This window comes from Girardinichthys multiradiatus, chromosome 5 (genome assembly GCF_021462225.1).
Source record: "Girardinichthys multiradiatus isolate DD_20200921_A chromosome 5, DD_fGirMul_XY1, whole genome shotgun sequence".
Lineage (NCBI taxonomy): Eukaryota > Metazoa > Chordata > Actinopteri > Cyprinodontiformes > Goodeidae > Girardinichthys > Girardinichthys multiradiatus.
The window spans coordinates 51,584,854-51,601,461 of NC_061798.1; the positions used below are offsets into that span (position 1 = coordinate 51,584,854).

At 44.3% G+C, this 16,608-nt stretch overlaps 1 protein-coding gene across 3 annotated transcripts in view; it reads left to right on the plus strand.

Moving 5' to 3' along the window:
* The window catches only part of glra3 (glycine receptor, alpha 3), a 72,064-nt gene that overhangs the window by 51,644 nt on the left and 3,812 nt on the right, over nt 1-16,608 (plus strand). Inside the window, exons 6-9 of one of the 3 annotated variants that reach the window (XM_047364722.1) lie at nt 8,644-8,781; nt 9,620-9,834; nt 12,400-12,543; nt 14,805-14,927. In XM_047364722.1, coding sequence (XP_047220678.1) covers nt 8,644-8,781; nt 9,620-9,834; nt 12,400-12,543; nt 14,805-14,927 — 620 coding nt within the window. Of the gene's footprint in view, nt 1-8,643; nt 8,782-9,619; nt 9,835-12,399; nt 12,544-14,801; nt 14,928-16,608 lie in introns of those variants that run through there. The other 2 variants (XM_047364724.1, XM_047364723.1) reach the window with 2 other exon arrangements.

Here is a 16,608-nt window from a genome sequence, read left to right on the forward strand (position 1 = left end):
CCGTCCATCCATCCATCTCTTCATTCATCCATCTGTTCATCCATCCATCATCCATCCATCCATCCATCTGTTCATCCATCCATCCATCCATCCTTCTGTTCATCCATCATCCATCCATCCATCTGTTCATCCATCATCCATCTGTTCATCCATCATCCATCTGTTCATCCATCCATCCATCTGTTCATCCATCATCCATCCATCCATCTGTTCATCCATCATCCATCTGTTCATCCATCATCCATCTGTTCATCCATCATCCATCATCCATCCATCCATCTGTTCATCCATCATCCATCCATCCATCATCCATCCATCCATCTGTTCATCCATCATCCATCTGTTCATCCATCCATCATCCATCCATCCATCATCCATCCATCCATCTGTTCATCCATCATCCATCCATCCATCTGTTCATCCATCCATCATCCATCCATCCATCTGTTCATCCATCCATCCATCTGTTCATCCATCATCCATCCATCCATCCATCCATCTGTTCATCCATCCATCCATCCATCCATCATCCATCCATCCACCCATCAACCCGTCCATCCATCCATCTCTTCATTCATCCATCTGTTCATCCATCCATCATCCATCCATCCATCCATCTGTTCATCCATCCATCCATCCATCCTTCTGTTCATCCATCATCCATCCATCCATCTGTTCATCCATCCATCATCCATCCACCCATCAACCCATCCATCCATCCATCTCTTCATTCATCCATCTGTTCATCCATCCATCATCCATCCATCCATCCATCCATCTGTTCATCCATCATCCATCCATCCATCTGTTCATCCATCCATCATCCATCCACCCATCAACCCATCCATCCATCCATCTCTTCATTCATCCATCTGTTCATCCATCCATCATCCATCCATCCATCCATCTGTTCATCCATCCATCCATCCATCCTTCTGTTCATCCATCCATCATCCATCCATCCATCTGTTCATCCATCCATCATCCATCCATCTGTTCATCCATCATCCATCCATCCATCATCCATCCATCCATCTGTTCATCCATCCATCCATCCATCTGTTCATCCATCCATCATCCATCCATCCATCCATCCATCCATCCATCTGTTCATCCATCCATCATCCATCCATCCATCCATCATCCATCCATCTGTTCATCCATCCATCCATCCATCCATCTGTTCATCCATCATCCATCATCCATCCATCCATCCATCCATCTGTTCATCCATCCATCCATCCATCCATCCATCTGTCATCCATCTGTTCATCCATCCATCATCCATCCATCCATCCATCCATCTGTTCATCCATCCATCCATCCATCCATCTGTTCATCCATCCATCATCCATCCACCCATCAACCCATCCATCCATCCATCTGTTCATCCATCCATTCATCCATCCATCCATCCATCTGTTCATCCATCCATCATCCATCCATCCATCCTTCTGTTCATCCATCCATCATCCATCCATTCATCCATCCATCATCCATCCATCCATCCATCCATCTGTTCATCCATCCATCATCCATCCATCCATCTGTTCATCCATCCATCATCCATCCATTCATCCATCCATCATCCATCCATTCATCCATCCATCCATCCATCCATCCTTCTGTTCATCCATCCATCCATCTGTTCATCCATCCATCATTCATCCATCCATCCATCCATCTGTTCATCCATCCATCATCCATCCATCCATCCATCCATCCATCCATCCTTCTGTTCATCCATCCATCATCCATCCATCCATCTGTTCATCCATCCATCATTCATCCATCCATCCATCCATCTGTTCATCCATCCATCATCCATCCATCCATCCATCCATCCATCCATCCTTCTGTTCATCCATCCATCATCCATCCATCCATCTGTTCATCCATCCATCATCCATCCATCCATCCATCTGTTTATCCATCATCCATACATCTGTTCATCCATCCATCCATCCATCTGTCATCGATCCATCCATCCATCATCCATCCAATCCATCCATCCATCTGTCATCCATCCATCATCCATCCATCATCCATCCATCCATCCATCATCCATCCATCATCCATCCATCCATCATCCATCTGTCATCCATCCATCATCCATCCATCATCCATCCATCCATCCATCCATCCATCCATCCATCCATCATCCATCCATCCATCATCCATCCATCCATCCAATCCATCCATCCATCCATCTGTCATCGATCCATCCATCCATCATCCATCCAATCCATCCATCCATCTGTCATCCATCCATCATCCATCCATCCATCATCCATCCATCCATCCATCATCCATCCAATCCATCCATCCATCCATCATCCATCCATCCATCATCTATCCATCTGTTCATCCATCCATCCATCCATCCATCTGTTCCTCCATCCATCCATCCATCCATCCATCATCCATCCAATCCATCCATCCATCTGTCATCCATCCATCATCCATCCATCATCCATCCATCCATCATCCATCCATCCATCCATCCATCTGTCATCCATCCATCTGTTCATCCATCATCCATCCATCCATCCATCTGTTCATCCATCATCCATCCATCCATCATCCATCCATCTGTCATCCATCCATCCATCTGTCATCGATCCATCCATCCATCATCCATCCAATCCATCCATCCATCTGTCATCCATCCATCATCCATCCATCATCCATCCATCCATCCATCATCCATCCATCATCCATCCATCTGTTCATCCATCCATCCATCATCCATCCATCCATCATCCATCCAATCCATCCATCCATCCATCTGCCATCCATCCATCTGCCATCCATCCATCTGCCATCCAATCCATCCATCTGCCATCCATCCATCATCCATCCATCCATCCATCATCCATCCAATCCATCCATCATCCATCCATCCATCCATCCATCCATCTGTTCATCCATCTGTCATCCATCCATCCATCCATCATCCATCCAATCCATCCATCCATCCATCCATCTGTCATCCATCCAATCCATCCATCCATCTGTCATCCATCCATCATCCATCCATCCATCATCCATCCATCCATCCATCCATCTGTTCATCCATCTGTCATCCATCCATCATCCATCCATCCATCCATCCATCATCCATCCATCATCCATCCATCATCCATACATCCATCATCCATCCATCCATCATCCATCCATCCATCATCCATCCATCCATCCATCCATCTGTCATCCATCCATCATCCATCCATATGTTCATCCATCCATCCATCCATCCATCCATCTGTTCATCCATCCATCCATCCATCATCCATCCATCCATCCATCATCCATCCAATCCATCCATCCATCTGTCATCCATCCATCATCCATCCATCATCCATCCATCATCCATCCATCCATCCATCTGTCATCCATCCATCCATCATCCATCCAATCCATCCATCCATCTGTCATCCATCCATCATCCATCCATCATCCATACATCCATCATCCATCCATCCATCATCCATCCATCCATCCATCCATCATCCATCCATCCATCCATCCATCCATCTGTCATCCATCCATCATCCATCCATCTGTTCATCCATCCATCCATCCATCCATCCATCTGTTCATCCATCCATCCATCCATCCATCCATCCATCTGTCATCCATCCATCATCCATCCATCCATCCATCTGTTCATCCATCCATCCATCTATTCATCCATCCATCCATCATCCATCCATCCATCCATCTGTCATCCATCCATCCATCCATCTGTCATCCATCATCCATCCATCCATCCATCCATCCATCATCCATCCATCCATCCATCTGTTCATCCATCCATCCATCCATCTGTTCATTCATCCATCCATCCATCTGTCATCCACAGGGGTTAGGGGTTCCTCTACAGAAACAGGCATGAAATGGAGAAAGTTCGCTGTTTCCACAGAGTTGTTAGTTTCTGAAGCTACATGAAAAGGCGGGAAATAAGCCAGATGTGTCTGCAGGAACGTAGAGCAACAGCAAACAGAATGTTCTTCATCAGAACATCAACCTCTCCTAATCTTCCCAATCTAAGATCTTTAGACCATCCACTCCTGCTTCTATATTGACAGCCTGATCCATGTAGACGTACCTGCAGTCATGTTTTTTTTTATTTCAAATCTGAATCTTCTGGAAAACACCTACAGTAGAAACCCTGCCTGTAGAACATATTCATCCTGCTCCTCCATGTTCTCTACTGAAGATCTGCAACCTGCAGCTCTTCGACCAAAACAGAGATCAGACCTTACATGGAAAGGTTGTCTTCTTCTGCTGGTGGTTGAGAAGAAAAAACTTAGAGACATTTACATCTTCTTGTTCTACCAGATCTACCAGAACTCAGGCTTTAGCGATCCAGGAGGAGTAAGTCAGTACCGTTCAGGGGAACATCTTGAAGTTGACATGTCTGGGTTTATGAGCCAGCTGCGTAGAGATCAGCATCCTTGAACAGAGAAGTGGAGCGTGTTGGATCCGTGTGAGCTGAAAGCAAAGAGCTGTGACAGAAGCATGTTCAGATTGAAACGCTCAGTTTCCCAAATCCAGCTGTGCAAACCGGGTCACATCTGAACAAACCAAAGGTTCTGTTGGTGAGCTCTGAGCTTTATAGATAACAGTAATTCCATCGCTGTCAGACTGCATCTGATTCAGTTCAGCTTCGTCTCTAAACTGTTTATCCCCTTTTAACAAGATTTTATTTCCAGAATGGCTTTTTTGTTTTTGGACCGAAGCTCCAGCAGACCGAGTAGGTCCTAACGCTCTCTGACTGCTCCTCTTCATCAGACACTGATGATGCTGACGCCACACGTTATTTTAATAAGAATCACGTTTATTTTTAAAGTGTCAACAAGCTGCAGTTGGTGGGACCTGCAGAACTTGTTCAGAGTCGACAGACTGAGACTTTGTTTCCGCCGAAGGCGTTTGTAGTATTTTGAAAACATCCGAAGAGAAGGTCGGATGCTTGTTGAAGAAGCTGCAGGCGCTTCCCTATTTGGTTGTTGTTTTCGTCTTCATGCAGAAACACTTTTTGTTCACTTCATTATGAACCTTCAGAAACAGGAGCGACTGCATCCTTAATGCGTGGCTTTGGGCCTGTACCAGAACCACCAGCTGGCCACTGCTTTCACCAGGAAGTCCGTCTGCAGCTCCTCATCATTTTCCTGCTTGCTAAGAGTGCTGCGTCATCTCAGAGAGCCTGTCTGTGTCTAATAGCTGCAGATATTTTACTGAACGCAGGATTCTGTCAGTAGGAGGTTCAGATTAACTGTGAGCAGCAGACAGCAGTTTCATGGCTCTCATTTGGACCTGAACATCTCAGGTTGAGGCAGTTTGGTTCCCTCTACCTGCTTTATATATGTGACGAAAAACTAAACATCTAAAATACGCAAAATCTGAAGTCTGATCATTGTATTAAAAACTCAAAGGACAAAAGCCAGACGTTTAAACCTTGTAAAGATTTTAGGAGCCAACAGACCCTGAAAGTGTCTCAGTTTAAAGATGTTTGGGTTTTCAACATCTCTTTATTACTCGAATGTCTTGCCTATGATCATTACTATTTATGCTTTCTCCAGGTTCTCCAGCTTTATTACTTCATTCCATAGGTTTAGTTTCTTACTTATTCTTGTATTTGTTAGGGCTTGCGAGATAGAGGACCCCGGAATGCAGACTAGTAGGCAGCATGATGGTAAGTAAAAAAAAAAGATTTAATTAACAAAAAACTCTCTTGCAAGAAGAGGCAGGAACAAAACAAGAAACGAGCATGATCTGAGGGGAAGGCATGAGCATGATTTGAAAATGATCCCACCAAGAATAACTGAACAGGTGTGTATTTATGGAGCGTGACCAGGTGAAACAAGAAGACAGATTAATAGGTGCAGGTGATCCGAATAAACTTCACACTTGACAGAAGAACAAAACGTGACTGGAGCAAAACAGAGACTCTTGAACACAAACTAGAAAAACATGAAGCAAAAGCATAACCAGATCCGAAAACCAAACTTGACAAAACAAAAACATGACCAGGAAAATAAACAGAAACATGATTCAAAAACCTAACAAGAATAATAATAATAATAAACAGAAGAACGATTCAAAACCTTAAGTGTGAAAAACATAAAGAAAAAAACCCAAAACCAAACAAATCCAAATCATAAGAGTATTTTAGTTTATGTTATTTCTGGAAGACATTTTCTTTGGTTAGATTGAATTTTATATTTTGGTTCCCCTCTCAGCCTTTGCCTCATAATCAGCTTCATTCAGTCCACCTGCTTCACGCCAGTCAGTTTGCTAGTTTTCACCTGCGCCATCCGCTATGTAACCCCTGCTGTTCTGTTCACTCCTCGCTGGTTAGCTCACCTGATCCAAGACTGTTTGGTTCATGCTCTGTCTAGACCATGTCCATGCCTGCTTCTGCTACCTCATGTCAGCCTGTACGTTGATTAAACAGTTTTTACTCACCAAGCTGCTTCTGCATGCCTGCCTGCATTTGGATCCATCTGCCAGAGCCACTCATCCTGACAGAACGTGTCAGGAAGGTGGAGGCCTTTTCAAGCAGGACCCAAATGAAGACAGGTGGGAGGCAGGAGGAGATGTTCAGTGAAGATATGGCATGACATGAGTTGAACAATCATGGACAGGCCTGACTAACAATATAATCCAGCAAGGAGCAAATCAGTAAATATAGTGCAGAAAACAGGTGTGGTGCAGGTGGGCTGAATGAAAACGGCTGTGGCAGAGTAGAAACAAATTAACATGAATGAGGTGAACAGAGACACAAAATAACCAAAGCACAAATCTTACAGAAGCAAAAGAACTTAAATGCATCATAAACAGAAATACAAGAATAAATAAGAACCACAATCTAAAGAAGGACTTATGACGCACCACCTGGAGAGCATAAATAATAATGATCAGACCAAATAAAACTGAAATATCTATAAATCATGACAGAATGGTTGAAAATGACAAAACAGGAAGAGTCAAACTACTTTTGGGCTTGGTGGCGGTAAAAGAAAGGAAAAATGTTCTGGATCTTTTCAGATGGAAAACAATCTTCAAAGTGGTGTTAAGGACAGTTTGCTGCGATGTCACAAGGTCACATGTTGGATGACGCCATACTGGATAAAAACAACCAACACAAAGAGAGATACCGACCCACTGTGTCTCTGTAGGATGTTTTAATCCTGCAGACAGACGGTCCCAGACTGTCCAGAACGTCAGTGGGTGACTACTACACTGACCCGCCAGGGTCCTGCAGGGCTTAGATGAACTCAGTGAAAGGCTGAGGAGATCAGCAGAAATCCTAGTCAAGTTGTCTGCGAAGGAGCCGGGTGGCAGCAGCCCAGACTGGATCATGGAGAAACATCCTCCTAGAACCAGAACCCAAACAGAAAAACGTTGCTTCATTCCAGTTACAATTCCTGCAATCAGTCTGAACTTTTAGGACCTTATTTGAGTCGTAATTTTGTTTTAGATCGTCTGCATGTGAGCAAACGGTGGCATGAAAAAGTATTTACACCCTTGCAGATTTCTTCTCTTTTCCTAATAACTTGTGGGTCCACCCTTGGCAGCAACAGCTTATCACTAGTAATGAGTCATTAACATCACTGTGGAGGGATTCTGACCCACTCAGCTTTGCTGAATTAATTTAATTCAGACACACTGGAGTTTTTTCCAGCATGAACCAGATTCAGGTCCAGACTTTGACTAGGCCAACCATTCAGGTGTACTTGCTGGTGTTCTTTGGAACATTGTCCAGCTACAGAACCTGAGTGAGTTTAAGTTTGAGGTGGACGTTGGATCTGTCTGATGGTTCTATTATTTCGATGATATATTTCTGTTTTAAATTATGTGTCGTGTAATGTTCACTTTATAAGTAAACTGAAGTGAACTCAGTCAGTTTCAGCAAGTCTTTTAGGTCCTGAAGCAGCAAAACAGCCCCAGACCATCATACTGCCACCACCATGTTTGACTGTAGGTATGATACTTTCAGTTTTGAACCAGAGGTAAAGGAGCGCACGCCTTCCACCTCGTCAGAATATTTTCCCAAAAGTTTCAGGATATTTTTGGTAAATGTGAGACAGGGCTTTATGTTCTTTTGGATCAGGAGTGGTTCTGTCCCTATGAAGGCCATCTCTGCCCAGTCTCTCTTTCTTATTTATGAATCCTGACCTCACCTGAGGCAATCAGGCCGGCAGAGCTTTAGATGTTCTGGGTTCTTCTGTGACCTCCTGGATGAGTCGTTGATGAGCTTTAGGTCAGCCTCTCCTGAGAAGGTTCTCAACTGTTCCATGTTTTCTCCATGTGTGGATAATGGTTCTCACTGTGGTTCTGGAGTCCCAAAGCCTTACAAAAGGCTCTGTAAGCCTTTCCAGACTAATGTTTCTTATCTGTTGTCGCATTTCTTTACATCACAGCATAATGTGGTTTTGCTCTTTTAGCCTACTTCATGTTGTCATGCAGGTTCTGTTTAGGTGATTTCTTAGTTCAGCAGGTGATGATTTAATAAAGGGGGGTGATTACGTTTCACACAGGATCAAATGTTTTACTGAGAAAAGTTTAATCTGACCCGACTGAGGCGGGATCAGCCTTCCTGTTCTGCGTTTGATTCGATTCTTCTGTCTTTTCCAGTCGGTTACACCATGAACGACCTGATCTTTGAGTGGCAGGAGACCGGGCCGGTCCAGGTGGCCGAAGGCCTCACACTCCCACAGTTCATCCTCAAAGATGAGTCGGACCTGAGATACTGCACCAAGCACTACAACACCGGTAAACACACACACACACACACACACACACACACACCAGCGAGGGCGTCACACTCAGGTAACGCTGTCGGAGCCAAACAGCTGCCATGTTCCATCAGTCCTGTTTGTGCTGCCGGCTGTGAGGAGGAGAAGCCTCCTGACGTCCAGGATGATGATTTTATTAGATCCGATCAGAGCGCACAGACCGGGCCGGGCGTAGAGGAGGTGTCTGTGACCTCCAGCCCTTCATGGTGTCAGCGACAGTTTTGTTCTGCAGTTAGTGAGCCACCTGTGGGACACATGGTGCTGGTTTCTCCTGCCGGTGGGAGAAGGCCCAGCAGCACCATCAGCTTAGCTCAGGAAGGAAGCTGCAGGAGGTTCTGCCTCAGTCAAACATGGTTTCATCCTGTTTGTTACAAACCTGCAGCTACAAACCCACAAAGTTAGAAATGTTGGCAGATTTATTCACGGATGGGTTTATCAGAACCATCTCAATCAGACTTCTCAGCACATGTTTATTCATTTAGCTTCATTGTCAGTACATACCGACCCGGACGTGTTGGATACTCTTTTACGCATTTATTCTGCTTCCCTCACTGGATCAGAAACTTATGAATCCGTAAATTTTAATCGGACACAGCAAAGGAAAAAACATCATCAAATTTGGTACCAAAGAGCAGCAGACAGTTTGGTTCCGACCCAGAATTACCTTGTGTTCTCCTGTTTGCCTCCAGAACCTGATACAATACTGCAGAAGCTTGTCAGACATTTTAAACCTGGACTACTCGACGCAGGGTCATTAAATCTCTTAAAGAAGCTGTAGATGTTTTTCACCAGGTTAACAAGCTGCCGTGTTGCAGGTATGTTCACCTGCATCGAGGTGCGCTTCCACCTGGAGCGACAGATGGGTTACTACCTGATCCAGATGTACATCCCCTCTCTGCTCATCGTCATCCTGTCCTGGGTCTCTTTCTGGATCAACATGGACGCAGCCCCGGCCCGGGTGGCACTGGGCATCACCACCGTGCTGACGATGACGACGCAGAGCTCCGGCTCCAGGACGTCTCTGCCGAAGGTCTGTCAGGGTTCTTGTCTGGTGCAGGTTTTACTCAGCTTCTCATGTTCTGCTCACAGGGATCTCCTCAGGAAGGCTCGAGCCCGCGAAGGGTATATCATAAAAATTCAGAAACTAACTGAAAGTAGTTTCCAGCAGGATGCTTCACTGCTTGGAGATCAGGATTCCTGCTCCTGATGTAAACTAAGGCCTTCATGTCTAAACAGAGTTACATTCCTGTTAAAAACTCCTGATCCGACCTTCATTTCTTCATATTTCCTTTAAAGTGGTCTAGATCAATAGTTCTTCTGGAGTTCTGAAGTTTTTCTCTGGACATTGCCTGCTTTCTCTATTCCAAAACCAGCCTGGATGTATTTGGACTCATGGTGTCCAACCATCCAGCGTTTAAATTCAGGTTCAGATGGAGAGTATGGAGATAGGCTTCCTTCTACGTTTATCCAGCCACTAATCTAAAGCTGCTACATTAACCCAGCTGAAAACGTACGAAATACAGAGAAGGTCCAAGGCAGAAGCAAACTAAGCTGCTGCTTACGGCCCCCAGGCCAGCAGGGGTCCTCAAGAGCATTTAAACTCTCACACAGAATATAGATGTATTATATTAGGTTGTTATTTAAATGTATCTTAAATTTGTTTTAATTGATTTAGAACTAAGGGGAAAAATGGAAAAAAACATTCGTCATATTTTAATGTCTCAAATGTAATTATTTCTACTGCTGGTGTCCATGCTGGAGGTCGGTACCTTCTTCCCAACTCTACTAAGTCTGCTTCACCGGCTCTACACCAGACATGAATGCCACACCAAACAAGTGAGACAAATAACTTCTGAAATTCTGACTAGGGCCCCATTCCACCTTGGACCGGTTCTGATGAACTATGTTTAAAAGCCAGTCTATTCCAGGAAAGCATCCAGTTTAAATGAGCTCTACTAGTTCTGTCCAGAAGATCAGAACATCAGCCACTTTGTGGAGAAGCATTAGTGGGGGTGTATGTATATATTTGAGCTGGTATGTAGAAATCCAAACCCAGTTCTGTATAATCATTTCAACTTGGAAAAGGAAGTGTTGGAATAAATCATTAAAGTCAACTATTAACATAACATTCATGCAATGGATGGAAGGTTCTGATCCAAACTGTCGGACCAGCAGCAGCTTCTGGTCAAACAGGAATCATTAAAAATTTTTATTGTTCTTCTTTCACTTTGACATCGAGTTATTTTCCTCATTTTAATGCTTTAAAAAAGCAGAGCTGATGTCTGCCTGTTCAGTGACGAACAGAACCGGCACCGTTAGCTGTCCGTGGCCTGCACAGCCTTTGCATGGCCACAAGATGGCGGTGTGGAGTCATTTTAGAGTTTCTGAACCTAAACTGAAGATATTCCTGTATGTGGACCAAGCTGATCAGAACCTCCGGTTCTGATGGCTCACCCTTGCCCCAAGTCAGACCTTTAGAACCCTCCAGTCTGTGTAGTTTGGTGGGATAACGGTAAAAGACATGCAGGGATGGGAAGTGTGCCTCTCTATGGCAGATGTGATTTATTCCCCTGCGAGATGAGACCTGAAAGGCCTCCTTTTTAAGCTTTCATTATACTAATGGATGTTTGCATGGGCAAGCATGAGCATGTGTTGATTCTTCACATCATGCATCTGCTGGAGCATAGCAAGAAACAGCCCCTCAGTCCTGCTCTGGTATCTTGTATGCATGAGGAAATATCACGTTACGTAACTCATCACTGCCTCTCATGTTCTGCTCATACAACTGTTAGACCTGGCCTCAGACTGAACACGTATGCGTTTAGGAGGTTTCTCATGTTTCCGGTGCTGAACAGGACTTTGCCTTCCACAATGCTACATGTGTCTGAATACTGGATGCAGGAATGAAGTAACATCTTTGTGACACATTCAGGTGTCAGATCAGTCACAGCTGACTGTTTCAGGCCGCAGACATGGCTGGAAGAAAAATGGAGCTCTGAGAGCTGCGATGAGGTCTTTCTGGATTCACCCCAAATCCTTTAAAAATGCACAGACTAACTGATCATCAGATGGTGTGGCCATCTGAATAAAGCTAACAGGTGTCTGTTAGCGCAATGCCAAGATGGAAACACATCAGCAATGATCTTGGAGCAGCAACTGTTGCTGCTTATCAACCTGGGAAGGGTTGTAAGGTCATCTCCCAACTATCTGCCATCCATCATTCGACAGAGAGGAAGATTATTCCCAAGAGGAAAACATCTCAGATTCTACAGGCCTCAGTTACCAGGTTAAAGGTTAAAGGTCGTGACACTGAACCAGTCTGGCTGCTTGGAAGGGAAAGAAGAGTGGACCAGCTGCTGAAGACAGGTTCTACAAGTTGGTTCGAAAAGCTTCTGGATCATAGAGATTTAGTTTTTAACACACTGACAGATAGTTTGATTTTTGTTCAGTAAATCTGAACACTGTTAATGTTCCTGAATTTAGATGCTAAACAGAACCTTTGTTTGTTCTCATCCATAGAACCTTTTGTGTTTGGACTGGCTGCTGCCCTGTTCCAGGTCTTCTCTGAATGAAATGTCTGTCTGTGTGTTTTCAGGTCTCCTACGTGAAAGCCATCGACATCTGGATGGCTGTGTGTCTCCTCTTCGTCTTCTCTGCGCTGTTGGAGTACGCTGCCGTCAACTTTGTGTCGAGGCAACACAAAGAGTTGCTGCGCTTCAGGAGGCAACACAAGAGCAAGGTAGGACAATCAAACTCACAATCAGCCTCATGGAGTGGTGATGACTACCCCAGCTCACACACAGGCACACACAGGGAATGGGTGAGACCGCCCCCTTCTGGACAAATTCTGCTTTTGCACTGTTGGTCAAAGATGATCCAGGATGAGGTGGATAATTAAAACCACTCCTGTTGAAAGTTACATACTCCTGATGTCTGCATGTCCCCTGTGTGTGTGCATGAGCAGTAATCGTTTCAGTAATCTACAGCTGTGTTTCTTCTGTGACGGTAGGCCATCCCAACACAGGATGAGCATGTTGTCAGTGCATGTTTGGGATCTCTGTTTGGAAAGGATCAGCCAGCATTCAGTCAACTCATTCAAATAAGGATGTAATTTAGAACCAGAAAATCCCTCTGAAAGCTGCTCTCCTCGGTGTTTGAAAGAGAGGAATAAAAACCAGATGTCTGCCTGAACTCCGGAATGTTTTCTCCCGTTGGTTCCTCGGCCCAGTTTAAGATTCTTGGGTGCATTTGATGAAAACAATGACATAAAACTGCATGAACCTCCTAAAGACCGGAAACAATAACTCTGAAAGGCAGATACAGACCTGCTGTCCAACTTCAGACAGACAGGCAATGGTGCAAAGTAAAAGTTTTGTCTTTCTAAGAGGCAACAAAAGTGTAAATACATCATTACTGTGTAGATTTACAGCCTGAGCTCAAGGTGCTGGACCAGAAGGATATTTCAGGCTCAAACACATCCTAAAGAAAGTTAAAACAGGAGCTTTTAATCATCACAGTGAGGTTCATGTAATATTGATGGGATTGGAAACAGATGATTGTGATCCTGATTTTGTCTGAAGATCAAAAATGTTCAGAGGATTTCCAGTTTGACACCAAACGTGGGAGATAATCATTAAAAGAATTAAAACGTTCCTCACAGTAAGATTAGATCTGCAGGTTTTTCCCTCTGCAGAGCAGAACATCGTGAAGACATCCAGGGAATCTGGAGGAGTTCCAGGGAGCAGTCTAAGCTGGACAGCAGTGATCTCTGATCCCTCTCACGGTTCTGCTTCAAAAACCACCATCTATTAACATCTGAAAGAACCACATGGATCACAGATACCTTTGTCCGACTATAGAGTTACATTTACAGACTTTACTAAACAGAAGAAGACTGATGTTAGCCCCAGAGGAGGACTCAGCTTTTCTGGGCCCAGAGGCTTCTCTGATGGACCATCACACAGTGAGAACATGGATCAGTTCTCCAGATGTTTGCTAGAAAACGACCATCCAGCCTGTTGTCAGCAACCACTTCCTGCAGTGAGGCTCTCGGATGGTAGGAGGTTGAATCATGGTATGTGCTTGGATCTGTGCAAAGCTCCTTTTTACTTCTGTGATGCAGCACTCGTGTAGAAATGTCCAGCAGAGATTTTAGAGCAACATCTGCAGTTTTTAGTACCACATGTTATCCTTGGATTTCCCTGCATTTCTTACTGATTGCTTCAGAAGGTGTGGCCAAGGAATAGGAGGCAACAGTTAGTAAACTGGGGTAGAATTTAGGAACCAGTTATGGAACAAAAACCCATGCAGTTGGACACCTTAAGACATGAAGAATGAGGGAAATTCAATTTTAAAATGATTTCACCTTCATTTATACAGGTAGGTCTCCTTCAGACACTGGGCCTCATTTTCAAGACTCATTTTCATTGCCTGGTATCGCCAACATCTGGATGGATTTTAGGTGTTGGGAGAAGATAGGGGATCATGAGACGGTGGAAAAGGACTGAAACAACATTTGTGGAATGTGTTGCAGCCCTGAAATCTAAAGTGTTGAATGAATCTTTAGTCCATGCAGTCAGTGATCCATAATCCCTTACAGGCCAGAAACCAAGTATCCAATGATACATGCAGCAAACCGGTCCCTGAAGATGGGTCCACAATTTGATGTTTCCAGTTATTCTGGACTTATTGCTTCCAGTCTCATGGATTTTTAGAGGGAGGACTTAATGGTCCAGTTCTACCTTCCAGTCTTCCTGTGTGTAAAAGTCCAGGTCAAACGGCAAAGTCTTCTGGACAGTTTCTTTTTGTCCTTATTTATCCAAACAAACCTGGCCCTGAATCCGACCCCTGAGGGACCCCATTAGTGATTTGCTAATTGGCTGAAAACCCAGAGTTGACTGAATGACTGACTGTGTGGTCCGGTCCTGTCAGTGCATTCTGCGTTTTTTCCTTCATGGTTCTGTCTGTTGATCACCGGTGTTGCATGCTGTCGGCCAGTAGAACAGCAGTGTCGATCCGGAGGAGCTAGCCAAGTCCCTGCAGCGCGTTAATGCCGACAACGACCTCAAAGCGGCAGAGCCTCTGTACGGATCTATGAGCAACATCTACGGAAGTCACCACAGGGTAAAGGCACTGTGCATGTGTGTGTGCACGTCTGCATGTGTTTGTGTCACTTTCATGATCTAACCAGGCCATGTATGCATCTTCTTTTATATCTGTGGAGTTACTGGGCTTCCTGACTCGGAGATAATTCTATTCATGAAGCAGCGTTTAAAACAGGCAGACCAGGTCTGTAGGTCACCTTGTTCACAATCACCTGTTCAGGTCCTACCCCACAAACGTTTTCTGGGACTGAGCTCATGGCTTTGTGATGTTGCTTCAATATTTCCCCATAATGTCCTTTCCACTTGATGCCAAATATTTTTGTGAGTGACCACTTGCTCCTGCAGCAAAACACCCCCACATCATGAGGCTGCCACCACCGTGATGTTGTTGTCAGACTTAAAAAGTACCTTTTTTCTCATTAATGTAACAATGGTCAATATATCCAAACTCTTCAACTTTAGTTTCAACAGACCACAGAACATGTCTCTAACAGTTAAGGTGCATTTACAGTCTGTTAAATGGGGTTTTAGGTCTTTTGCTTTTGTTTGTTGGTTTTTCCATCATGTGACACAAGGAGGAGTGTTTCAGGTGTTGGCTTAAAATACATTCACATGTTTTTAATGCAATTCAATTCAGTTTATTTATATAGTGCCAATTCACAACAAGGCCCTCTACAAAGTCAATTCAACCTAATAATCCAGATTTCAAGTCAGGTTCATACATTCTAATTAATAACTAACCATTGAACAGATTCAGTTATTTATTCAAATTGGATAAAAAGTTTTTCTATCTAAGGAAACCCAGCAGATTGCATCCAGTCAGTGACTTGCAGCATTCACTCCTCCTGGATGAGCATGTAGAGACAGTGGACAGTCACTGGTGTTGACTTTGCAGCAATCCCTCATACTGAGCATGCATGTAGCGACAGTGGAGAGGAAAAACTCCCTTTTAACAGGAAGAAACCTCCACCAGAACCAGGCTCAGTGTGAGCGGCCATCTGCCACGACCGACTGGAGGTTTGAGAGAACAGAGCAGAGACACAAAGAGAACAAAGAAGCACTGATCCAGGAGTACTTTCTATGGGAGGGAAACGTAAATGTTAATGGATGTAGCTCCTTTAGTCGTTTCATCTAGAAAGAAAGAACAGATAAACTCTGATCCAGTTTTCAAAGTTAGAGTCTGAAAGAGAGAACATAGAGTTAGTCACAGTAGAAGCTCAGTCAGTAGCCATGTCTAGGAGAGAGAAAGGGTTAAACACTAAAAGACAGGGCCATGTGGATCATCTGTAGAGGGTGAGCATTAAGTTGTTGGCAGCAGAAGCTTGGACGATGCCCCTCTCCAGAAAGGTGTCACAGGTAGACACAGAGTCAGGCCAGGTGTAGCTTCATAAAGTTAAAAGCTGAAGTAACAGCAAATAATACAAAATTGGAGAGTAGTATGAGAATGTAGCGAAGAGGGTGAAAGTGGTCATTATGTCCTCCAGCAGCCTAAGCCTATAGCAGCATAACTACACAGATAGCTCAGGATAACCTAAGCCACTCTAACTATAAGCTTTATCAAAAAGGAAGGTTTTAAGCCTAGCCTTAAAAGTAGACAGGGTGTCTGCCTCACGGACTAAAACTGGGAGCTGGTTCCACAGGAGAGGAGCCTGATAACTAAAGGATCTGCCTCCCATTCTACTTCTAGAGACTCTAGGAAC